This window comes from Rhinoderma darwinii, chromosome 7 (assembly GCF_050947455.1).
Source record: "Rhinoderma darwinii isolate aRhiDar2 chromosome 7, aRhiDar2.hap1, whole genome shotgun sequence".
NCBI classification, from domain to species: domain Eukaryota; kingdom Metazoa; phylum Chordata; class Amphibia; order Anura; family Rhinodermatidae; genus Rhinoderma; species Rhinoderma darwinii.
Genome location: NC_134693.1, coordinates 53,768,602 through 53,795,119, shown reverse-complemented (window position 1 = coordinate 53,795,119; position 26,518 = coordinate 53,768,602). Strand labels below are relative to the sequence as shown.

At 39.4% G+C, this 26,518-nt stretch overlaps 1 protein-coding gene across 5 annotated transcripts in view; it reads left to right on the top strand.

Annotated features, from left to right (window-relative positions):
- The window catches only part of DENND1B (DENN domain containing 1B), a 185,941-nt gene extending 174,789 nt beyond the window's left edge, over positions 1-11,152 (top strand). For 4 of the 5 annotated variants that reach the window (XM_075833379.1, XM_075833382.1, XM_075833380.1 and 1 more), the window contains one exon: positions 9,309-11,152. In XM_075833379.1, the coding sequence (XP_075689494.1) occupies positions 9,309-9,701 (393 nt within the window). In that variant the 3' untranslated portion in view covers positions 9,702-11,152. Of the gene's footprint in view, positions 1-4,778; positions 4,828-9,308 lie in introns of all 5 variants that reach the window. The other variant, XM_075833381.1, reaches the window with a different exon arrangement.
- Positions 11,153-26,518: the final 15,366 nt, after the last annotated feature.

Genomic DNA, 26,518 nt, shown 5'->3' with positions numbered 1-26,518 from the left:
ATGTCATTGAGGCCATTTGGATACAAGGTCCCCAGTTTGTAGATCCAAAAATTTTCCCTTTGTTTTAACCTAATGAACCTATTGGATATATCTACAGGAATATACTCAATAGGGGTGACAGTTATGAGATCAAAGTTACATTTGTGCTTTAAAGCAAAATGACGTGATACACTATGTTTGGTGTATCCACTTTTAACATTGAACCTGTGTTTGTTGATCCTGTCTCTGAGGGTTTGGGTAGTACGGCCCACATATTGTCGGTTACATGGACATTGGAGAAGATATATAACATAGCTGCTTCCGCAGTTTAAAAAGCTTTTTATCTGAAACTTTTCGTTAGTTGACATAGAAGTAAAATCCGTTTTTTTATTAGTAATACTCAGGCAGCACAGACATCTCGTTCTCCCGCAGCGATATGAACCATTCATAATCAGAGAAGTTTTGATAGGTATTTGGGAAATATTCCGAAGTTTACTAGGTGCAATTAGGTTCCTCAGGGTTTTCGCCCTTCTGTACGTAATTTTTGGTTTAACTGGGAGGATGTCTTTCATAAATTGGTCATTTTTAAGGATATGCCAATATTTATGTATTGTAGAGCTAATGTACTTACTGCCTTTATTGTATGTGGTGATAAAATTACAGCTAAAATCAATCGATTTTTTAGGGTCTTTAGCCACAGGGTTGATGCACTCAAATTGTGTCAGAGCCTTCGCCCTAGTCTCTGCACCATTAATCAGACTCATTGGGAAGTTTTTTTCTTTGAACCTCTTTTTAAGCAACTTACATTCGTCAGAGAAATCTTTATTGCTCGTGCAGTTTTTCCTTATTCTTTTATATTGTCCAAAAGGTACATTTATCAGCCATGGTGGGTAGTGAGCGCTCCTAAAATTTAAATAGCTATTCACATAGCTATTTTAATAACACCACTGATGGTTTGGGGCCCATTTTGGATAATACCCTGGCAGCAGTATCTTTTTTAGGACTCCCGTCACATTTCACCAGGCCTCCAATTACACCAATATCACAAACAAGGGACATCCTACTACCTATTATAAAAAGTCCAAAAATACAGATGACAACTCCCTTTTTCCCAGTTTTTCAGAAAATTACATCAAAAAGAAAACTGGTAGAAGATTTAGAGGATGTAGAGGTGGCAGACACAAACTTCCCCCTCCTCCCAAAGAAACACAGGCAGACACAATAAAATTGTTTAATCTGTCTAAATATGTATTGAATAAGGACGAGACCAGTCTATTATCCAAGGGTCTTTCCTTTTGCCCAAATACCCCCCCCCCCTAATGGATTTGATTTATTTATGGACTTAAATAGATTTATGCGCAAGCTTACATTATTACGGCATTTTGAAATTTCCCCATTAATAGCCCTTCCCCTTGCCATAGAGAGTCCCGACATAACCCCGCATATCCCTAAGCCCTTAGCGGTAGATGTCCGCCCTAAATCAACATTTTACCCTTTACACCATCGGGGACCGGCCCTTGAGACCTTTTATAATCTTGTTAGTAATGATTTTAAGACTATTGAACAACCGACTTTATCCTCAGACAATCTTACCAAATCTGAGCGTATTGCATTGAAGAATCTACAAAAAAACCATCTAATAGTAATACGTTCGGCTGACAAAGGGGGGGGTATCATCATCCAGGATCGTTTAGACTATACAAATGAGGCATATAGATTATTGTCTGACACAAATTTCTATGAGAAATTACAGTGCAATCCGATACCTTTGTTCCAACAGGAATATAAACTACTCATTGAGACAGCTTTTTTAGACCAAATTTTAAGTAAAAAAGAGAAACTTTTTTTAACGGTCCCATTTCCTACTATTCCGTTTTTATACCATTTGCCAAAGGTACACAAATCTTTGTCTAACCCTCCCGGTAGACCAATCATTTCAGGGATTGGGTCATTAACGAGCAATATGTCCCATTTTATTGACATGCACCTACAAACATATGTTTTAAAATTACCATCTTATCTCAAAGATTCTACACATTTAATCAGAGAATTGCACAACCTACAATCCCTTTATGATTTTACGGACCTTTGGTTTTTAACAGCTGACGTATCCTCACTATATACAAACATTCCGCATGACCTTGGCCTACAAGCCATTTCATCATACTTAACTCTGGATTCACGTCTTCCAAGCAATCAGATAGACTTTCTAATAAACTGTATTGATTTCATTCTTACACACAATGCATTTACATTTGAGGGTAAGTTCTACAGACAGATTAGAGGCTGTGCGATGGGCTCACGCTTTGCCCCATCGTACGCCAATCTGTACATGGGAGCATATGAAAATCTATATATTTACGGAGATCACAATTATAAGGACAATATAATTTTCTATAAAAGGTACATAGATGACCTATTCTTTATCATCAAAGGAAACCAAACAATGATTCCTGCAATTATTGACCATCTCAATAATAACAACTTTGGAATTTCTTTCACATACACTTATTCATTTGTTAAAATTGATTTTTTGGACCTTGCGATAGAGAAGTCTGGTCAGTCAGTGATCACGAAAACACATTTTAAAGGGGTAGATGTGAATAGCTATTTAAATTTTAGGAGCGCTCACTACCCACCATGGCTGATAAATGTACCTTTTGGACAATATAAAAGAATAAGGAAAAACTGCACGAGCAATAAAGATTTCTCTGACGAATGTAAGTTGCTTAAAAAGAGGTTCAAAGAAAAAAACTTCCCAATGAGTCTGATTAATGGTGCAGAGACTAGGGCGAAGGCTCTGACACAATTTGAGTGCATCAACCCTGTGGCTAAAGACCCTAAAAAATCGATTGATTTTAGCTGTAATTTTATCACCACATACAATAAAGGCAGTAAGTACATTAGCTCTACAATACATAAATATTGGCATATCCTTAAAAATGACCAATTTATGAAAGACATCCTCCCAGTTAAACCAAAAATTACGTACAGAAGGGCGAAAACCCTGAGGAACCTAATTGCACCTAGTAAACTTCGGAATATTTCCCAAATACCTATCAAAACTTCTCTGATTATGAATGGTTCATATCGCTGCGGGAGAACGAGATGTCTGTGCTGCCTGAGTATTACTAATAAAAAAACGGATTTTACTTCTATGTCAACTAACGAAAAGTTTCAGATAAAAAGCTTTTTAAACTGCGGAAGCAGCTATGTTATATATCTTCTCCAATGTCCATGTAACCGACAATATGTGGGCCGTACTACCCAAACCCTCAGAGACAGGATCAACAAACACAGGTTCAATGTTAAAAGTGGATACACCAAACATAGTGTATCACGTCATTTTGCTTTAAAGCACAAATGTAACTTTGATCTCATAACTGTCACCCCTATTGAGTATATTCCTGTAGATATATCCAATAGGTTCATTAGGTTAAAACAAAGGGAAAATTTTTGGATCTACAAACTGGGGACCTTGTATCCAAATGGCCTCAATGACATCGCAGAATCTACATTGGACTGATACCCTTTACTAATTTTAAAAAATGCACCTTTTAAAGCACTTTTACATATGAGCTTCTTCTTATGAATATTAATATTGCTTAATTATTTTTGTACAATTATTTCTATATGTATCCAGCAGTTGCAAATGCATTTTTATTTATTTTACTTCAATTCTTGTGTTATTTTAAGTTTATGTTCAATGTGCAATTTCATAATCCATTGCCTTTTTGCGCAAATATTTTATGCCATTTCGTTTAAATGATTTAATTACTATATAATTATGCAATTATGCGGTTATGTACTGTCTGATCATTTTAATTCCATTAATGTTGTTAAGATATGACAACAATGAATTGTTTTAACACTTTACGTTTGGATTGAACTCTGACCCGCTGGTTTTGGCGGTTTTTTCAGGACTCTGGTCTGAATTAGGCTTAATTAGCCCTGCATTCCGTATGTGTATAAATATGTGCCTCCTTGCTGTCATCTTAACTTGCCTGAGGAAGACGCCAGTCCGGCGTTGAAACGCGTAGCAATTGTCTATTTATACTACCTCAATTAAATGTATTAACTCTTTATCAAGCAGCACCTCAGTATCCCGTTTTTTATTCTTTATCAATCAGTTCATTAGATAGAATTTTTATACATCCTTATAGTAGATGTCCAGACCGCCCAAAATCCCCTTATCATTAGCCTCATTATATGTGTGGCAGTTACCATATAATCTCCTTTTTCTCCCTGTCTTTGCTGTAATAGAAGTGAGCTCTGCATGCACTGACTTCCTCGTGAGTTTGTAATGGGCATGTTCTTTTACACGGCAGCTAATCTAAAGAGGTAAAGCTGCAGTGTAAAGCATGGGGAAGAGACAATCGAGCAGCCAGGGTTTCTGACGAGACAGGAGGTGAATTTCAGGCTACCGTAAATTGACATTAGACAATGCAGCTAAGCTGCAGTCAATGATTATGTCATACCCTAATGGAACAGAGCTAAAAAGCCCCAACACTGAAGAAAATTAATAGCTGGAAAGCAATATCCAAAGGTGGATTTGCATCTATTATTTGGACTACATCTGCTTTAAGGATATCTTGTCTGGTCCAGCAACTGATCAGGTATAAGGGTCCAATCTATTCTCTTTGTGGGTAGTTTGCAAATATGTCTGTGTAGCTCAGTGACTGTAGCACACACAACCATTTTATAACCACCGAATAAATGCTTTCCATTATTTCTGGCACACCTGTCATTGTTGCATTGATGTTTTTTTCTTGCATTCAATTTGTTGGACTTGATATCAGCAAGCCAAATCAGAATCAATGAGTGTGGAAGAAAAAAGCCAAACCAAAGGTAGGCAACGATGTCCATTCCCATGGCTCTCCGTTCCCAGCATGCCTTTCAAGTCTTCAACATATACATTTTTTTATTATACATTTTATTGTATATATATATATTGATCATTTATAATAATGAACTTCACAATGTCTTGACATTCTTTGGTCAGCTTTACGTTAACTGTGGTCATTATAATGATAATCTTTGTTTATATAGCGCCAACATATTCCGCAGCACTTTACAGTTCAGGGGGTACATTGTACAGACAATATCAGAAATTACATATTGACAAAACTAATTTACAATTCAAACATCATAAGTGAGGAGCCTGCTCGCAAGAGCTTGCAATCTATGAGGAAATAAGGGAGACACAAAATTATTCATCTTTCTTCTTTTTGCAGATATTCGTCGATCTAGTTTTGTTAATAAAAGTGTGTGCAATTAAAACTAAACCAGATAATTGTTTCTAAATCACACATTGCTTTAGAACGTCCAATCTATTCTCTCATGTATGAGACTGCCATCATTTTATGAAATTGTTCTATCACCTATATTAAAATTTCCTACTTCAGCCAAACTGCCTTTGATGTTTCAGATCTTGCAGTATAAATGAAGTCCGATTTAAAAATGCCATTTCCATGAGACTGTGGAACTTTAGATACAGGCATATAAGAGTGGCCGCTGTACAGAGCTCTAAACAGAGGTGGACGTGCACATGGCACTTGAGGAGGAGAGCCCTATCTGTCAGTGGCTGTCCGCCAGTCAGAGATGCCTCTCAAACAAACCACACCACTGATTGGGAAACCCCTTCTGACATGGCTTTCCTCCTCAAGCTCCGTCTGGAAGTCCATTTCACAGGGTCTGCAGAGTCGTCGAGCTGCACCGCCATTCTCCGGTACGGGGGAGCTGATATGCGAAATACCCATATTTCAAGTTCTTCTGTCTCATGAAAGTGGCAACTTATTCATAGCATATGTCCCTCGCTGCTCAATTGCATCGAGGCCTTGAAATGTGACAATTGGTACTCACTTCACTCCTAACTATTCTTCACTATTCACTTCTCTTCCCCAGCAAGGAGGAGATATATAGACCGAAAGTTGTTGTCTGTAGCAAAGCATCTTTGTCCCAAATGTTTCAAATGTCCATGTTTAGATACATTTGGGGAAAGTATTCATAGAAAACTGTCACTTATATTACTTTCATACAGTAACTGAATGCTGATTTCACTTAAGTATCCATAGGTATTAGGCAATTCTGGAAGTAATGGTGGAATTGGGTCATAAAGTTTCTACTACTACGATGGACCTTATAAATCGTGCGTTACAGAGAGGCAGAGAAGAAGTGTTCATGTTAAGAGGGCACGGTCTTCCTTTTTAGTCTAGTTGGAAACCACTTGCATAGCTTTTCCACACGACCAGCACAAAAACCTGCTCACTATTCTGCCTCCCCCTCCTCGTTCACCACCTCTCTGGCCATAGGCCCCTACCTACAATGTGCAAGTTATAATACGGGTATCTTCTTATATGACAGAGGGGCTCCTGGACTCAGGCCCCAGGTCTCGGGTGCAACTGGAACCTCTGCACCCCCTATAGCGATGCACCTGTCTCTTTCACTCTACCAGATCACAGTGAAGGTAACACTAGTGGAAACGGAGGTTTGCGATAGCAGAGCCAAGCTGGACTCTTAAAGGCTAACTATACGTTCAACAAACTTCTGACATGTCGTAGTGACATGTCAGAAGTTTTGATAGCGCTTCTGCTGCTTCGTTTTAGCGATTGGTGGGGGTCTCAGTGCTCAGACCCCACCAATCAAAACTTCTGACATGTCACTATGACATATGTCAGAAGTTTGTTGAACGTTTCTTCAGTGAGTGCCAATGTTAAAGTTATGCACGTTTAAAATAGTATCCAAAGAGCTTATATATATATATATATATATATAATACAATGTTAAAAATGCATATGTTCACAATTTAAAATCAATAAAGATTTTACATCTGACAGAGCTACAATGCTGAAGTCGTACGTACTACATCATTTAATAAATACAATTAACGTAGATTCCATCCAAGAATGACTACATTGACAAAAAATAGACTACAGCTTCACCCAAAATACAAATGCAGGCCAGAGGTAGAAAATACATAAGCGATTCTATGCCACCTAGAGATTAACACTGGGTAAACATGAATTGAGGCTCAATAAGGCGTCATGATGTGAACGCCAAAAAGAATAGCACAAAAACGGTAAAATAATTGATGATTATATAGAGAACGCACTAACGTACTCCTGGAGCTTATTCCAGCTTTATCAGCTGAACGAGCTGGACATTCTTGATCATCCGTAGCAGTCAGTGGAGCCGAAAGTAAAATGTTCTGTACTTTCAGCATTAGAGGCAGTGCCCATTGCCTTATAGGTTGGGGAGGGGTCTCACAGGCCACCTCTGCTGCCGGGCCCCATAGTAGCATCTCTGGTCATTATTTCTGCTTTGGTTGTAGTCTTTTTCCGGACCATCTATGTTTTTATTTCACACAGAACAATCCTCCATTTCCCATCTGTTTAAAGTTCTATAATACTATATATACTATTATATAGACTATAATGACCTATAAGTGACTTAGCCAGAAATCTTAGCTGAACATTTTCATCTGTATCTTCTTACATGCGATACCGTGCCCCACAGTGTAATAATGAAAGCAGATGACATACTCACTAGACCCTCTAAAGAATAAGGCCTTGTCCACACATATCTGAATTGCTGCATATTTTCCGTCCGGAATTGTGGACGGAAAATTCTTTTCTGCATTAAAAAACACAGTAAATGGTGCGGGTTTCCACAGCAGAATTTCTGTTTCTTTCTTCGGAATTGCTGCAGAATTTCTGTGAAAAACACAGAAAAGTACCAATATGTTTGTAAATGCTGACCAGATGATGCCACCATAGCTCAAAAGTAGTTTTATTTTAAGGGCTTGTTGTGGGTGGGATTACCATGTAAAGGACAACAGTTCCCATGATTCCTCTCCCCTCCCACAGACATTGCCTCTATTTACAGCTGCCTGTATGACCCTCTTACAAGGTGTAAGGTAGTGCTGCAATTACTCCCTGTCTGCAACTGAGACACAGCTATATTGTTCTGCTACTACACTCTGCAGTGCATTTGGGAGCAGTGGAGATAAGAGGCATGTGATGTGTGATGTCCTGTACTACAGGGAGGGGGAGAGGGGAGATAACCACATGTTCATAGTACAGAATGTCACACAAGCAGGAGATAAACACTAGGAGCATGCTCATGTGACTGCATGTAAAACTGACAGAGGCATTTCAGCTACAGACAGTACATTGTACATTAGTAAGTGACTAATATTACTGCAGTTAAAGTGAGTCTGTCACCAATTCCCCCCCCCCCCCAAACCGCTTGTACCGCTGGTCAGGTCTTGAGAAAAGCAGTGTCTGTGTGAGTCCCTTCTTGCAGTATGCATAACAATACTTTGTGATTGATTGGCAGTAGGAGTTATTCATGTAGTAAGGGATCGCAGGAGTAAGGAGATCAAATCACTGCGACTGTACTGCCTGTTGCTCTCAGCAGAGTGCAGGTACCATTTATGACGATTATATACTGTGAATGAAGACTGCAGAGGAGCTTTCATGATGGCCATCAGCCCCTTTCCTTCCTCAATTAAAACAATACAGGCACTGAAAGCACAAGGGAGAACAGCTGCTGGTAATTTGACTTCCGTGCAGCTGCAGTCCCCTATTAGGCCCCATTCACATCGCATTTGTGCTATCCGCCAGGCGTATACGTTTTTAAATACTAAAAAAGTATTGAAACCCATAGCTCGGTGTATACATAGACTATAATGGGTCAAACGTAAACCAAAATAGCATCCGTTTGGTCTAAGTTTGTCATGGGTTACGTTGGGATACTGTTTTTTGAGAGTACTGAAAAGAGTAGTCTGCTACGCTATTCTGTACTTCAAAAAACCGTATACGCGACATAACTTTTTTTAGCATTGATCTCAATGGACGACGTATGCAAACATAATGCTATACGTTTGTATCCGTTTAAATACAGTAAATCTATCCGGTTTTTTTCTATCTGTGTTCACTTTAAAAAAAAGTATAAACTTTTAAAAAACAGACAGAAACATATACCGACGTATGAGTATACGCTAAACGTACACGCTATAAAAAACACAGAGGTAAACAGAAAATGGTACACGTTTGTATACGTTTTCATTGGACCACGTTTTAATTTTTAAAAAAACGTATACGCCCGGTGGATAGCACAAATGCAGTGTGAATGGGGCCTTACCCAAATAGCACCCCATGCAAGAACTTAAATATATTATGAAATTGTTGTTAATAGAATTCTCTAATATTGATAATCGTTATCACTCATGGTTTGTTTCATCTGTTTTGGAGTTTCTCCGCAGTGACTGTGTCACTGGCCACATAATCCAACCTTTGTAACGACAGTGGCTTTTTTATCTTCTTCAGAAAAAGACATATACTCCTAGTGAGAACAACCTGACTTCACTATGCATGGATTCTGGACAGAATTGGAATGTTGCCCAGGATGACAGTATCCTTTGCAGAAAACATGTCTCTCCTATGGCCCACCAGCAAAGCAGAGGGGAGGCATCTTATAAAGACTTTGACAGACGGAGGTCACAATTTCCCACAATTGTTCTTACTGAGGCCGCAACAACTGGACGACCCACCTCTCTTTTCTGCAGACCAGAGGAGGGAGCAGTTTATGGTAATAGGATATCCTCTGATGATCTTTCATATAAGAGTTTAGGTACTCAAGTGCCATGGGAAAAAGAAGAGATTGAGTCGAACGGTGAACAAAGTCCGAATAGTCCTCTTGACCAAATTTCCCGTCTGTGAGTTTACTTGTTCTCGGCTCCAGGCATTGACATTCCGAAAGCTGGCAGGAGAAGAGTTTGGAAGTTTCCCACTTATAACTACTGTGTCACAAAGTGTCCTAGATTCATCATTTCAACCCACCAGGAAGAATCCATTGTAATTGCTGTAACAAATTATCAACTCACAGACTTGTTAGCTTTTTCTTTCTTTCCATGTATTTTAGTTTTGGTTTTAAGTACATCATTTCTTTTTAATAGATATGGACTTTGGCGCGGATGCTCCTTCCATCTGCAGAGACTAGGTTACATATAATTATTACAGAAGCTTCAATGTTTGCGCAGAGATTGGTGTGCTCTGTTACAAAATAGCATTTATTACATTTATTCCACATAGTAGTAAAGGGGTTGCATTCAAAATAAAAAGGGGCTTCCCACAATCAACTGCTGTGATGTGTCCTACGAGTAACATCTGAACATCTGTGGGAGTGACAAGTCCCCTTTCACTTATGTCCACCTGTTCACTTACAATGGAGGCTGAGATCGGTTAATTCTCGTGACCAGTTCATCTCTGGGACCCTCATTAATATGACTGAATAAAGTGTCATAACAGTTGATTGCGGAGAACACTCTTTAAGCCCCAAAAATGGCAACATCTAATAATATTATCATATTCTGGTAAATTCTTTAAAGGTACTGTATTTTTTTTTTTTATTGCTAATATTTGCATTTTGAAGCTGTCATGTGTACATGTGGGCAGTATGAAAAGGTCATGTTCAAGTGGGCAGATTCACGTGGGAGCAGATGATGGGCAGTCACATATACACATATATTTGCATTCTAAATATTATTTTCCTTTCTTTGCCCTGATGGAAATCTGGCCAGTCGTATTATACACTTAGTGAGCCTCATTTATTAAAGAATAGATATTTTTTAGGGCTTTGTAACCATGTTTCTTAAAAAAATGTTCCCTCCATGCAAACATTTCAGGGGAGCTCAAGTCGATATATTCCCCCTTCACGGTCTCTGCATTGTACGGGACACACATACATTGCACAGCGAGACCTTTTGCTGCAGCTGGGAAAGCCTCTCTGTGATACTGTTTAGATGCCGTGCACCCTCAAACGGTTCAATACCGTTAATACATGTATTTCGATACCAAGCTGTGCGGTAGCACAGCTTAGTATTGTAACACATGAATGTAGTCAGAGCGGGGCTGGTTGTGTAATACAACCATTTCCCCGTTCCTGACAAGTGTGCGCGTGCGGTCAGCATGAGGTGACGTGGCCTGCGCTGTACTAATGAGCGCCGGCACTGAAGACAGAGAACATGGCGGGTGCACTGCAAAACACCCCCATATTCTGTCTTCAGTGACGGCGCCGCCACCGCTCATCAGTGAAGTGCCGGTCACATCCCCCCATGCTGACTGCGTGCGCGCACATTTATTGTCAGGAGCGGGGTTGTAATAAACAGTCATGACCCCGGGGGAGATCAAACCTCTGATCTCCACCACTATTCCCTTGAATGCTGTGATCAAAGCTGACTGCAGCATTCAAGGGAAAAATAAGGGGATGCCCCTTGGATTGCGTCACAAAGAATTCCTGTGACGCGATCGAGGGACATACCATATATGGGCAGACAGCCCAGAGTCCATTGAAGGAACCCAGGGCTGTCTTACCATATTTCCTGTTAGGGAATACTGAGGTATGTCCTAACAACTGCCTGTGTACTATCAGTATATAACCCCAGCACACACAGAGGTACGCAAAAGATCCAGATGCAAACAAATTTAAGTTTTATTGCAACAAAAGATGGTAAAGTTGAGGTGGAAAGTGACTTGGTAAAGACGTTTCGGCCGAACCTCGGCCTTTGTCACGGTCGCTGTAAGACGTGAGACACACAGGGAATATCCGGCGGACAACCCGTACCAGTGATATCGTCTTACAGCGACCGTGACAAAGGCCGAGGTTCGGCCGAAACGTCTTTACCAAGTCGCTTTCCACCTCAACTTTACCATCTTTTGTTGCAATAAAACGTAAATTTGTTTGCATCTGGATCTTTTGCGTACCTCTGTGTGTGCTGGGGTTATATATTTCCAATATTGTGGGATTCTCGTCCCTACCTTACTAGCACCACGCCAATTGATTGAGGAGTGCATCCCAATATCTATTTTTGTGTACTATCAGTACACATGCTAATGTACTGGCATATAGATCTATGCTAGTACATTAAAGTTTAAAAATGAAAAAAATAATGTAATGTTAAATAAAAATAAAATGTTTTACAATAAACATTAAAATAAAACTTTCAATACATAAAATATACACACATTCAGTATCGTCGAGACCGTAAAAACCTCCACAACAAATTTATAGCGTCATTTATGATGTGTGCGCTGTAAAAAAATAAAATAAAAACTGCTTTCTTTCACTTATTAATGTGAGGCACGAGGTGTTATGAATTTAGTACCTCCATGTGCCTCACATTAATAGTAATTAACCCCAGTTAATTAAATGCAGTGGCATTTAGTTCTGTGGGTGCTGTATGGAGGGAGGTCATTTTTTAAGAAACATGGTATTACAGAGCCCTCTTATTCGACCAGAGCCAAATACAAAAAATCAATATCATTAAGAACCACTTTAAACGTTGTCTAAGAAAAAACGGGCCTTGTGGTCCATAGCAACCAATCAGACTTTCATTTCCTAAACAGCTGTCGAAAAATAAAAGCTGAGCTCTGATTGGTTGCTACACAGTAAATGTTTCTATTTGACAGCTTGGATAAATAAGGCACACGTGTTTACCCCAAAAACAAATCGCTGATATTACTGCTCCACACATGTGTCTGTCTACTAGAGGCAGTGCCAACCCTGCCTGAGGACATAGCAGCTCCTTTACCTAATCCTCCAGAAATATCGTAACATTACACTAAGGCTGGGTTCACACACCCTATTTACGGACGGAATTCAGGCGTTTTAACCTAGAATTACATCCGAAAGAACGGCTCCAATGCGCCGGCAAACATCTGCCCATTCATTTGAATGGGCTTTACGATGTTCTGTGCCGACGGTCATTTTTTAATGAAAATGTAAAAAAGATGCCCGCGTCAAAGAATTGCCTGTCACTTCTCGGGACGTAATTGGAGCCGTTTTCCATTGACTCCATAGAAAAACAGCTCCAATTACGTCCGTAATGGACGCTGCTAAAAACGCCGGCACATGCCTTACGTCTGAAATTCCGGAGCTGTTCTCTCCTGAAAACAGCTCTGTGATTTCAGCCGTAACGGACGCTGCCGTGTGAACATACCCTTACTCTTCCTTAACAGCAACGATTTCAGTAGTGCAGTCTTTTCTATGTGCCGGGGCTCTTTTTTAACCATACTGGAGAGGACAGCAGATAAACAGAAATATGTTCCTTTTATTTTTATTTTTTTCCTCTTTTAGTTTTCTCTTTTGCTACTTGGCCTTAGTAATCATTCATCTCTCCCCAGTGATGGAGGAGGGGGTGATGGGTAATCATACATGGTGCCTAGGGCAGTGCCATCTGAAAAATATGTCTATTGGGAGCCAGCCTCTATGATCCCTGTAGGACTGCACATTGCCAGCAGTGCCGTTGCTAGGCTATTGTCAGATATAGCAGAGATGGCATTCACAGGGGGTATGTGTTGTGCTGGGTTTTCTACACATAATTAGCCGGGTAATTTTCTGCCAGTTTGATGCCACACGTAGTTGTTTAACTGACAGCTTTCTCATGCTTCTACCACATCATTGACCCCCAGTTTAAAAAAAAGTTGTACCTAACTCCACTGGAAAAATGTTTAGACAGTAGTAAATTCCTTTAATGTGGCATCTGATAAACCAGAGGGTCTGATAATCTGACACTTTTTTCGAGCACAATATGACAAGTGCAATATGATGTCAATTTCAACAAGACCAGAAGCAAGAAAACTCTTTGGAAACGCCTCATCTACAGAGTTACAGGAGCAGATTTTCTGCTTATGTTTTACTTTGGGTTTCCTTCCTGAAGGTTCTTTATCCTTAGGCTGTGTTCACATGACCGTCGCCTTCCGCTGAGGGGTTCCGTCGGAGGTGTCCGTCGGAATCTTCCAACGGAACCCCTCAGCGGAAGGGAAACGGTGATGTGAACAGGCCCGAACACGTGATCTTTGTGTACTGTTCTATAATATCTGATAATCCGACACCTGTCAAATCCCATTAATGCCAGATTAAAGGAATTTAACTATATTGTGTTTACAGATAAATTCATATCCTAATAAGGATGACATGCACAAGTGTTCTCTGGGACATCTCTGAAACGGTTGCATTTTTATTCAGCATGGCTTCTTATATACATCTGCCAGTAATTCTATCCACAAGTCACAATCACTTTTGCTTGTTAAACAACTTTTGCCAAAAATGTGGAACATAAAAAAAAACTATTTATTTTTACTTGCAATATATATTGAGTTTCTAATGTCAGGAATAGAGAGAAGGGCAATGATAACTTCTTGATCACTCTTCTCTCTTTTCCCTGTGCCTGCGGAGACTCGTAGCTAGCCCAGGGTATTGGATGTAGTGCTGCACCACCAGCTCCGTCCATCATAGCTCTGCCGCAGTGTCTAAGTAGGACTATGTATAGGACGACAACGTGAAGCTCCACAAAAGTGGACATTTTCTTCAAACCACAAATTGGAAATTTAAAGGCTAAGTACACCTTTGATGGGCATTTTTTTTAATAATAAACCGGTCAGTCCGTGTGTTTGATGTAACTTTTTAAAAGTCTTGATTCAAAATTAGTTTTACTTTTCTTACTTTTCTGTATTCTCTATACAGATCAGCAGTATCTTTCGCTATGACCTGAATCCGTCAGTCCTGCGGACCTGACAGGAACAGGATTTAGTGCTGCATACAGCTGCTCTGTATACAGAATAAAAAGCTGTGTCTAAAAAAGTTAAATTTATTTTTAATAAAGACTAATTAAAAAGTTACACCAAACACATGGACTGACCTCTTAATTAAAGAAAAAAAAATGCCCATCAAAGGTTTACATAGCCTTTAAATCTCCAATTTCTGGTTTGAAGAGAATAATTTTTCACATCTTTTCAGCTTTACTGATCATGTACTGATCTGGAACTACAGTGAGAAATCTACAGGCTGCTAATGGAATCAGTTTGCATACCCATAACAGATTATCTCTAATATAACTATTGCATCACGAATTCAGGCAGATAGATAATGTGAAATTCCTTTAATCCAGTCTCCAATAATCCAGAATATATGAAAACCCGGCACTGAACTGCAATATTATGTAGACTGTGGAAGACCAAACAAAGAATTGGCAGAGAGAACTGAATAGAAAATGTATCCGATATAACAACAAAGTTATGGTACATTTGTGTTAACATTTTCTTTTTTTCTTTCTCTTAGGCTTCATGCACACCACCGTATTTTTCATCAGTAATTACGGACCCATTTATTTCTATTGGCCATGGACACCTTTCAGTATTTTTACTGATGGGTTTCCGTGCTGAAAAAATTATACAACCGGTCCTATTCTTGTCAGTAATTACGGCAAGGACTCTCCCATAGAAGTCTACGGGAGCTTCCGTAAATACGGACGGCTACTGATGTGCATCCCTATACCGTTCATATTTACGGAAGTTTTTTTATGAAACATGCTGATGACATCATTTGCATCCTCCCTCTTTTTTTTTTACGGATCCGTATATACGGAAGGAATACGGATGCAATACAGACCGTATTTACGGACAGTTTTTCGAGATAGATGAAAATACGGACGTGTGCATTGGGCCTAATGATTTTATATACTATTCTATGACCGTACAAATCCAATAATCCAGAATATTCAATAATCTGGCACCTATCGGGTCCCATTAATGACAGATAAAAGGAATGTTATTGTTTGAGAATATACATACAGTGAAGGAAATAAGTATTTGATCCCTTGCTGATTTTGTAAGTTTGCCCACTGTCAAAGACATGAACAGTCTAGAATTTTTAGGCTAGGTTAATTTTACCAGTGAGAGATAGATTATATTTAAAAAAAAAACAGAAAATCACATTGTCAAAATTATATTTATTTGCATTGTGCACAGAGAAATAAGTATTTGATCCCTTTCGCAAACAAGACTTAATACTTGGTGGCAAAACCCTTGTTGGCAAGCACAGCAGTCAGACATTTTTTGTAGTTGATGATGAGGTTTGCACACATGTTAGATGGAATTTTGGCCCACTCCTCTTTGCAGATCATCTGTAAATCATTAAGATTTCGAGGCTGTCGCTTGGCAACTCGGATCTTCAGCTCCCTCCATAAGTTTTCGATGGGATTAAGGTCTGGAGACTGGCTAGGCCACTCCAGGACCTTAATGTGCTTCTTTTTGAGCCACTCCTTTGTTGCCTTGGCTGTATGTTTCGGGTCATTGTCGTGCTGGAAGACCCAGCCACGAGCCATTTTTAATGTCCTGGTGGAGGGAAGGAGGTTGTCACTCAGGATTTGACGGTACATGGCTTCATCCATTCTCCCATTCATGCGGTGAAGTAGTCCTGTGCCCTTTATCAGAGAAACACCCCCAAAACATAATGTTTCCACCTCCATGCTTGACAGTGGCGACGGTGTTCTTTGGATCATAGGCAGCATTTCTCTTCCTCCAAACACGGCGAGTTGAGTTAATGCCAAAGAGCTCAATTTTAGTCTCATCTGACCACAGCACCTTCTCCCAGTCACTCTCAGAATCATTCAGATGTTCATTTGCAAACTTCAGACGGGCCTGTATATGTGCCTTCTTGAGCAGGGGGACCTTGCGGGCACTGCAGGATTTTAATCCATTACGGCGTAATGTGTTACCAATGGTTTTCTTGGTGACTGTGGTCCCAGCTGCCTTGAGATCATTAACAAATTCACCCCGTGTAGTTTTCGGCTGAGCTCTCACCTTCCTCAGGATCAAGGATACCCCACGAGGTGAGATTTTGCATGGAGCCCCAGATCGATGTCGATTGACAGTCATTTTGTATGTCTTCCATTTTCTTACTATTGCACCAACAGTTGTCTCCTTCTCACCCAGCGTCTTACTTATGGTTTTGTAGCCCATTCCAGCCTTGTGCAGGTCTATGATCTTGTCCCTGACATCCTTAGAAAGCTCTTTGGTCTTGCCCATGTGTAGAGGTTAGAGTCAGACTGATTAATTGAGTCTGTGGACAGGAGTCTTTTATACAGGTGACCATGTAAGACAGCTGTCTTTAATGCAGGCACCAAGTTGATTTGGAGCGTGTAACTGGTCTGGAGGAGGCTGAACTCTTAATGGTTGGTAGGGGATCAAATACTTATTTCTCTGTGCACAATGCAAATAAATATATATCATTTTGACTATGTGATTTTCTTTATTTTTTTTTATATAATCTCTCTCTCACTGGTAAAATTAACCTAGCCTAAAAATTCTAGACTGTTCATGACTTTGACAGTGGGCAAACTGACAAAATCAGCAAGGGATCATATACTTATTTCCTTCCCTGTATATATATATATATATATATATATATATATATATATATATATATATATATATAATATTGTTCTCGCACTATATATATATATATATATATATATATATATATATATATATATGGTTAGAATGCTCTGAACCCTACTGGATTTGCAATGTTGCATTGCATAATGGATTATAATACGGGCAGTACACAATAAGTAAAGCAATGTATTTGGAAGGTTATTTCCACAGCATTTTATGTTGATTACCTTTACATGTAAAGTGTAAAAAGTCTCCGTCATAGTCACGAGCTGGTATATATGAGATGTGATTTCCAAGGCCCTATGGCTGGGGCGCACTGTAGTATATCATATTTGTCTTGTGAATACATCATTTAGGTTTAATGGCAGAATGTTTGGTAGATTAGGGACTGATTTTTGTTTTACCTTGAAGTTGATGTGTTGGGCTCCTTAATAGATAATATAAGGTGATCCATAACTGTTGTTCCACAAGGGAATCTAGAATCACCCATGTAGCTTGGACAGATCCTACACCACCATACATACGTATCACAATACATAGTGACATAACAATGTTGGCTCTGTGCATCTTTCTCCTTCTGACAATAACTGATATGAAATCTCCTTATCCATGTTTTAGTGTTACCTTGAATATATTTTATTGAAAACATGTAAATATTCTCAGAGGACTACCTATATGTAGTTATTGGTAGTCTATATTTTGTTACCCTTGCAATGCCATTGCACTCTGACCTATCTATGTGCAAGATACAGTGAAGAAAATAAGTATTTGATCCCTTGCTGATTTTGTACGTTTGCCCACTGTCAAAGACATGAACAGTCTAGAATTTTTAGGCTAGGTTAATTTTACCAATGAGAGATAGATTATATAAAAAAAAATAAAAAAAATCACATTGTCAAAATTATATATATTTATTTGCATTGTGCACAGAGAAATAAGTATTTGATCCCTTTGGCAAACAAGACTTAATACTTGGTGGCAAAACCCTTGTTGGCAAGCACAGCAGTCAGACATTTTTAGTAGTTGATGATGAGGTTTGCACACATGTTAGATGGAATTTTGGCCCACTCCTCTTTGCAGATCATCTGTAAATCATTAAGATTTCGAGGCTGTCGCTTGGCAACTCGGATCTTCAGCTCCCTCCATAAGTTTTCGATGGGATTAAGGTCTGGAGACTGGCTAGGCCACTCCATGACCTTAATGTGCTTCTTTTTGAGCCACTCCTTTGTTGCCTTGGCTGTATGTTTCGTGTAATTGTCGTGCTGGAAGACCCAGCCATGAGCCATTTTTAATGTCCTGGTGGAGGGAAGGAGGTTGTCACTCAGGATTTGACGGTACATGGCTCCATCCATTCTCCCATTGATGCGGTGAAGTAGTCCTGTGCCCTTAGCAGAGAAACACCCCCAAAACATAATGTTTCCACCTCCATGCTTGACAGTGGGGACAGTGTTCTTTGGGTCATAGGCAGCATTTCTCTTCCTCCAAAAACGGCGAGTTGAGTTAATGCCAATGAGCTAAATTTTAGTCTCATCTGACCACAGCACCTTCTCCCAATCACTCTCAGAATCATCCAGATGTTCAGTTGCAAACTTCAGACGGGCCTGTACATGTGCCTTCTTGAGCAGGGGGACCTTGCGGGCACTGCAGAATTTTAATCCATTACGGCGTAATGTGTTACCAATGGTTTTCTTGGTGACTGTGGTCCCAGCTGCCTTGAGATCATTAACAAGTTCCCCCCGTGTAGTTTTTGGCTGAGCTCTCACTTTCCTCAGGATCAAGTATACCCCACGAGGTGAGATTTTGCATGGAGCCCCAGATCGATGTCGATTGACAGTCATTTTGTATGTCTTCCATTTTCTTACTATTGCACCAACAGTTGTCTCCTTCTCACCCAGCGTCTTACTTATGGTTTTGTAGCCCATTCCAGCCTTGTGCAGGTCTATGATCTTGTCCCTGACATCCTTAGAAAGCTCTTTGGTCTTGCCCATGTTGTAGAGGTTAGAGTCAGACTGATTAATTGAGTCTGTGGACAGGAGTCTTTTATACAGGTGACCATTTAAGACAGCTGTCTTTAATGCAGGCACCAAGTTGATTTGGAGCGTGTAACTGGTCTGGAGGAGGCTGAACTCTTAATGGTTGGTAGGGGATCAAATACTTATTTCTCTGTGCACAATGCAAATAAATATATATAATTTTGACAATGTGATTTTCTTTTTTTTTTTTTATATAATCTATCTCTCACTGGTAGAATTAACCTAGCCTAAAAATTCTAGACTGTTCATGACTTTGACAGTGGGCAAACTTACAAAATCAGCAAGGGATCAAATACTTATTTCCTCCACTGTATGTGAGAGCTGAAGTAACGGCATGGAAAATCTTACTGGAAATAATACATTACTAGGCAGTTCATGTATTTTAAGCTTTAAAGGGGTTTTCCACTATCGGACAACTGATATCCTATCCGCCGGATAGTTCGTCAGTATATGATCGGTGCGGGTCCGACACCCGAACCCCGCACCGATCAGCTGCTCTGTATGCCTGCGGGCACTGGATGTTATTGCACAGTATTTAGTGTACGTAGCCGGCAGCAGTTGGCTCCATACACTGCATAGCAGCTGTGCTGCAGGTCTGGTCCTATTCATTTGAATACGAGCAGAGCTTCAGTACTGTTTAGTGACCGGAGCTATCTGCTTCCGGCATGGATGTCCAGTGCCCGGAGGTAGCCGGAGCAGCTGATCGGTCCGCACCGATCATAAACTGATAACCTATCCGGTGTATAGGTCATCAGTTGTCCGGTAGTGGACAACCCCTTTTAATATGAATTTTGTGCGTTTGTTGTTTAACTTCAATTCATGACATTTCTTTTACTTTTTTTAATTTTTGTTAAGAAAGGGAGCGTTGTATAATCACATAATGGCATAATGGGAGAGTAGGTTCATGCCTACTCACTGGTACGCCCGGTAAACACTGTGATGATTCTAGTAACTTATTTTATCTATTAGAATGTGAAATAGTGCGATGTCTATTTTTACATGGAGGTGTTCACTTTTTTTTTTGCATATTTTTGGTTATCATTACGAAGCAGATTATTGCGTCAATCGCATGTGGACGAAATCATGGCCACATGCAGTTGCCAATGGCTGCACAATTTTGCCGGTAATACCACCGTGCCATCTGGCCTGTGTCACAGTGTTGTAACTCTTATCACGCCCATTCTGAACTTGATTGACGTCATGCTTAGCAGGGCTACCGTTGATGTCAGATGCCCCCCAAGATGTCAATCAAGGCGAAATGCGCATGATAACAGCCAAAACATGGACTCCTTATCCCTTTAGCACCGCCCAGATGACTCCTGGTAAGTGATTTACATACAGCGCGTGCCGAGTTATAACTTCTTTTTCTCACACAAACAGTAGTAATACGACCAATTTTAACAGGGGCATTTCTACAAAGGTATTTGCAAACCCCTCAGCAGCATAGTGTTGGTCTAATGCCCTAAAATCTGGTGACAATGTCTCTTTAAAGATAATATATTTTTTTTAAGCTTAGTCAGTTTCTATGCAAAACATAACGTGTGTGATCAAGTGATTGACAAGATTTTTAGAGTTAATACGGTACATATTTATTTTGCTGCTTAATAGAAGACAACGTTTTGGGTGTCTATAGATAAAAGCCTGTGGATTTTCTGATGGTAAAACTCCTGCATGTATACATGTTTCTGTGAGACCAGACCACCTTATGAGAAGCTTCACCCATTGGGTTCTGCAAAAAGGGTTCCACAGGATTAGCCAAAGACTGACCGGAACAATTAAAGGCTATGCACACCTTTTGAACCCCCATTTTTTTAAAAATAAAAAAAATCAATGTTTTAAGTGATTTAAAGCAACTTTTAAATTTACTTTTATTAACTTTTTTTTTTGCTTTTTAAGATTCAGCCTCTATATATCTTTGTATACATAGAGGATGTGTAGTTTGTCAAAGCCATGGCCATCAGGTCAGCTGAGCTGACGTCTCCACTGAAAGCTGGTCTTGTGTGTCTATGACGCACAGGATCCAGCTAATCACAATCACATCTAGGTTATGAACTTCGTTATTCACTGAATCCTCAGTGGAGCCGTCAGCTCAGCTGACATGACGGCCGCGGCTTTGACAAAACGATACAGCTTCTATGTATACAAGCAACATAGAAGCGGAATCTTAGAAAGTAAAAAAAAAATTACGTCAATTTAAAAGTTGCTTTAAATCCCTTAAAACATTGATGTTTTTTTTTGTTTTTTTTATAAATGTTGGTTCAAAGTTGTACAAAGCCTTTAAATTGACTTGCAAATGTTAACAGTAGAGCCAAGATATTAGGGGATATTTTATCCCAGTCTATTTCTATATCAAGAGTATTTTTTTAAAATTGTTATGGGGTTCTAGAATCCTTGCAGTCATATCTATGCAGTCGGTGGTTAGACGGTACACACTTTTATGGTAGGCACTGTTATATAATATGATGTTCCTGCAAACTTGATGAGTGACAAATGTAGCACTGTAATGTCCTATTAGAACCTCCTCTCCTCATGTTCACTACCTCTCTTCTTCACTGTATTCAAAACATACAAAGGGAATGAGTTGCTTTTCCTGCTAAAATGTTTAAAGTAATTAATAACAAAAAAAAAAGTGCTCCATGTCTTCATACATGTCGAATCTGCTGTTAGAAAGGACCAGTAAACCCAATATGCAATTACTTTGACGTGTTGAAGGAAAATGCAAATACTGCAGTACGTTATTCCTATACAATTGCAGACATCTGCCATTGAGTGCAATTTTTTTTGCATACTGTTGTATTAAAAACCGTTATCGATTATGCTTTTCAATACAGTTGAGGCAAAGTTATATTTGCCAAAAGAACTTCTAACAAAATAACTACTAAAAGTAACGCATCGAAATGGAGTCAATAGCTTCAAATCAGGCAGGAAATACATTTCAGTAAAGTAGATGAGCTTGGAAGGAGACCATTATGTAAGGTTGTGGAGCTTAGGCTTCGTTCACATCTGCGTCAGGGCTCCATTCTGACGTTCAGTCAGAGGTTTCCGTCAGAATAGAGCCCTGACTGACATAAACGGAAACCATAGGTTTCCGTTTCCATCACCATTGATTTCAATGGTGACGGATCGGGTGCCAATGGTTTCCGTTTGTCTCCGCTGTGCAAGGACTCCGTCGTTTTGACAGAATGAATAGCACTTTCGACTACGGTAATGATTCCATCCAAACGACGGAGCCCTTGCACAACGGAGACAAATGGAAACCATTGGCACCGGATCCATCACCAGTGAATTCAATGGTGATGGAAACGGAAACCTATGGTTTGGGTTTGTGTCAGTCAGGGCCTCATTCTGACGGAAAGCTCCAAAGGAACGTCGGAATGGAGCCCTGACGCAGATGTGAACGAAGCCTTATAATCACATATCTCAAGTCCTGTGAAACTAGGTTTGCAAATAATAATCTGATATACAATGAAGCATTTCAAGTGTTCTATGAATATCTGCTCTGTTGTACACACTGGTGGCAGACATTTTGCATGATAAGGGTAATTTATGAGACTACATCTGATATTTCACTAGAACCTAATTCTGTAAACAAAGTACTAAATTAAATTTTTCACAGGATTTTAACATTTTGTCAAGGTGAAGGTTTTCTTGTGCACATGTATAAAAGAGTGGCACTTGTGGAGTATACTATGCTGAATTTTACTGAGCGTGGTGGGGCACACTATTATGTTGAACCTGCTGAGTAAGAAGTCGACTGACTGTACATTATAAAATGTTATATTGTGAAGACATCAGAAAAAGCATTTCACAAATATGGCACTCAGATGCTATTGCATCAGTAAGTCTTCCCCAATGTTTTTTTGTGAACTGGTGGCTGCACAGCTGAACTCGGCAATTAATTGTTGTCATGGTACTTGTCCATTTAGGGGATTGTCGGCTTTAGACAATCCTTGTTATATGACGAGTCCCCTGAAGATAAGCTGGATACGAGGTGGGACCCCCAGCGATCAGCTGTAATCTGTGGTATGAAGTGTTTAATTCCCCTGCAGCACCACCACAGGGGAAATTAAGCATTACACAGTTACAGCTAAAATCATTGACCTCTGGCTAATAGATGAGGATCCTGAGCAGGGGACCCTCCCCTATTAGCTCATCAGAATACCCTAATATTAAAAAGTATATTCTTTACCAGGCAACACCTTTAATATGCATAGGTCCACTGTTTTACAAATGTGCATAAAGAGCCTATACTTGGGTTAAGATGGTTTCCATCCATTTAAACTAGCAGCAGAACGAATGAGAAGAAACCTCAAACATGTTAATGATCAAAGTGTTCCTATAATTCTGATGACATAACTGCGTTTAGTTAATGTTACAAAATATCTTCTCATTTTATGACCCTTTCTATGGGCGAAGTATGTAGTAAAGCACTTTATTATGAAACCACAGTTATTTTTTTATTGACCCCAGTAGATGTAATAATGGCATTACATTGTCCTAGAAAAGGGATTAACAAAATGAAGATAAAAATGTTAAGCAGTTATTTTGTGCTTCTGTTCTGCAGATGGTTCTTTCCAATCATCTAAATATCTCATCATGGGAAAAAAAAAACCATCCATTTTTCCTCAGCTTGCAAGTAAATTCTCAGATTGCTCTACTCTTGCTCTGGGTGCAGTATGTGGAAGCTTATGTAGCTCTCATGTCGGAACAGCAAATCTTAATTCATTAGCCTCAAATACAAATGTATTACATAAAAGCCGTCAGTGGGTCCGACCCCCGGCTGCTGGTTATGGAGACGCAATAGAATGCAGCAACTTTTCTATTTTACTGTAATGCATGATATATTGCAGGAAGCAAAATTAGGGACTTTATGTCAATGTATTCTCACACTTTCTTTAAAGGTCATTGAGCAAAAAGACTTTTGGGCAAGACTGGAAAAGGATTGTAGCCTGAGTGAAGTAATTAGGGGTTTCGAGGACATTTGTAAGGCAACCTAGTTTTAACGTAAGTAATGGAATATGAAATAACTGCTTAACCCTACTAATGCCCTATTGTATGTGCTCTCTCCTAGGAGGAAAAGGGACGTAGTAAGTTTTGTCTATGAAAAATATCACTTTAACTGCACATAATCAGGAATGTTAATGTGTATAGGAACTGCACTGTAATCGAGAAATAATACTGTAAATTCTACTATGTGCCCACACTGTTATTTAAATAAAATCTATCCCTTACTCTCTAGCTGTAGTTTTGATTCTGTATTTGGCGTGCTAAATGATTAGATGTCCTGTTGATACTGTGCAGAATAGAGCCACACATTTCTACCGCATGTCCTATCCCTGGCGTATTCATGGAATTTCATTGATTTCAGTGAGGAATAATGCACGAAAATCCACAAACATGGGGGGAAATTTACTAATCTAAATGCGCTGGAATTCTTACTCTATTTATGCCAAAAACTGGTTTATCTGCGTTTCGCCGGATTTATTATGTGTTTTAGACTTTTTTCTAAAAAGTGTCTAGATAAGGGACATGGCTTTAAAATGGCACTAGAATTGTGCTGCAAACTATTTACACTGTCTCAATTTAAGACTGCACTAATAAATCTCACCATGGTTTTCACATGTGGCACCACAATTGTGATTTCTCATAGAGGCAGTTACAGGAATTTTTCCTACAGCAAAGCCCCCCTCCCCCCACAATTTGATGCTGCCATCCCCGTGCTGGTATTCTTTGGCTTGCAAGCCTCCCCCTTTTTCCTCCATACATAACGATGGTCATTATGACCAAACAGTGCCATTTTTGTTTCATCAGACTAGAGGACACGTCTCCAAAAAGTAAGATCTTTGTCCTCGTGTGCAGTTGCTTCTTCCATGTTGAGCAGCCGTTATGGTCATGTTGATATAGGACACGTTTACTGTTGATATAGATACTTTTGTACCTGTTTCTTCCAGCATCATCACAAGGTCGTTTGCTGTTGTTCTTGGATTGATTTGTATTTTTCGTACCAAAGTACGTCCACCTCTAGGAGACAGAATTAGTCTCCTTCCTGAACGGTATGATAACTGCATGGTCCCATGGTGTTTAAAATTGCATAATATCGCTTGAACAGATGAACCTACAGATGCACCTACTAATACCTAATAATACCTTCAGGCATTTGGAAATCGCTCTTAAGAATATAACAGAATTGTGGAGTCCCACAATTATTTTTCTAATGTCTTGGCTGATTCTTTAGATTTTTCCATGATGTCAAGCAATGAGGGAAGTAGGCCTAAAAATACTGCCACATGTACAACTCCAGTTACCTCAAAGGATCAGTAGCTTCTAAAGCCATGATATCCCTTTCTGTAATTTTCCAAGATATTTAAAGGCACAGTCAACTTGGCGTATGTAACTTCCGAGCCACTGGGAATGTAATGAAAGAAAAGAAACCTGAAATAAATCATTGATACTTGTATTATTTTGACATTTCACATTCTTGAAATACAGTAGTGACCCTACCTGACCTAAGAGAGAATGGGTACTACGATTAAGTGTCAGGAATTGTGAAATATTGTTTTTTAATGAATATGGCTTAGGTGCATATAAATCTATGAATACAAATGTGTGTGTGTATGTGTATATATATATATATATATATATATATATATATAATGAAGAAAATCCCACAGCACTCCGTGTTAGTGAAAAAAATGGTGGTTTATTAAGCCAGCACAAGCTGCAACGTTTCTGTCCTGCTATAGGACCTTTATCAAGCTTTATCTATAGCAGGACGGAAACGTTGCAGCTTGTGCTGGCTTAATAAACCACCATTTTCTTCACTAACACGGAGTGCTGTGGGATTTTCTTCAATATTGATCTATATCCCCTGGATCGGGATTACCTGCTTGCACCTGAGACCATCTTGGAATTGCATTGTGAGTGCTGCTGCTTTTCCATTGTGTATATATATATATATATATATGTATGTATATATATATATATATATATATATAATATATATATATATATATATACTTTTAGAAGAGATTAACAACACATTATATAGATTAATGATCGTACAGACCAAAAATGGCCTCCAAACCTTTTGAACCCAGGCTCTTTTGTTAGAGAGCTGATATTGGAGTCACTCGTGTAATGAACTGGAGTAATTCTGATAATAGATCAGTTAGAGGCATATAAAAGTCCCTGCCATTACTCTGCCAGTTGTTCCGATGTATATGGTCTAGCGGCTGCGGACCGCCAGAATCCCCCTCTTGCCAGCGGCCG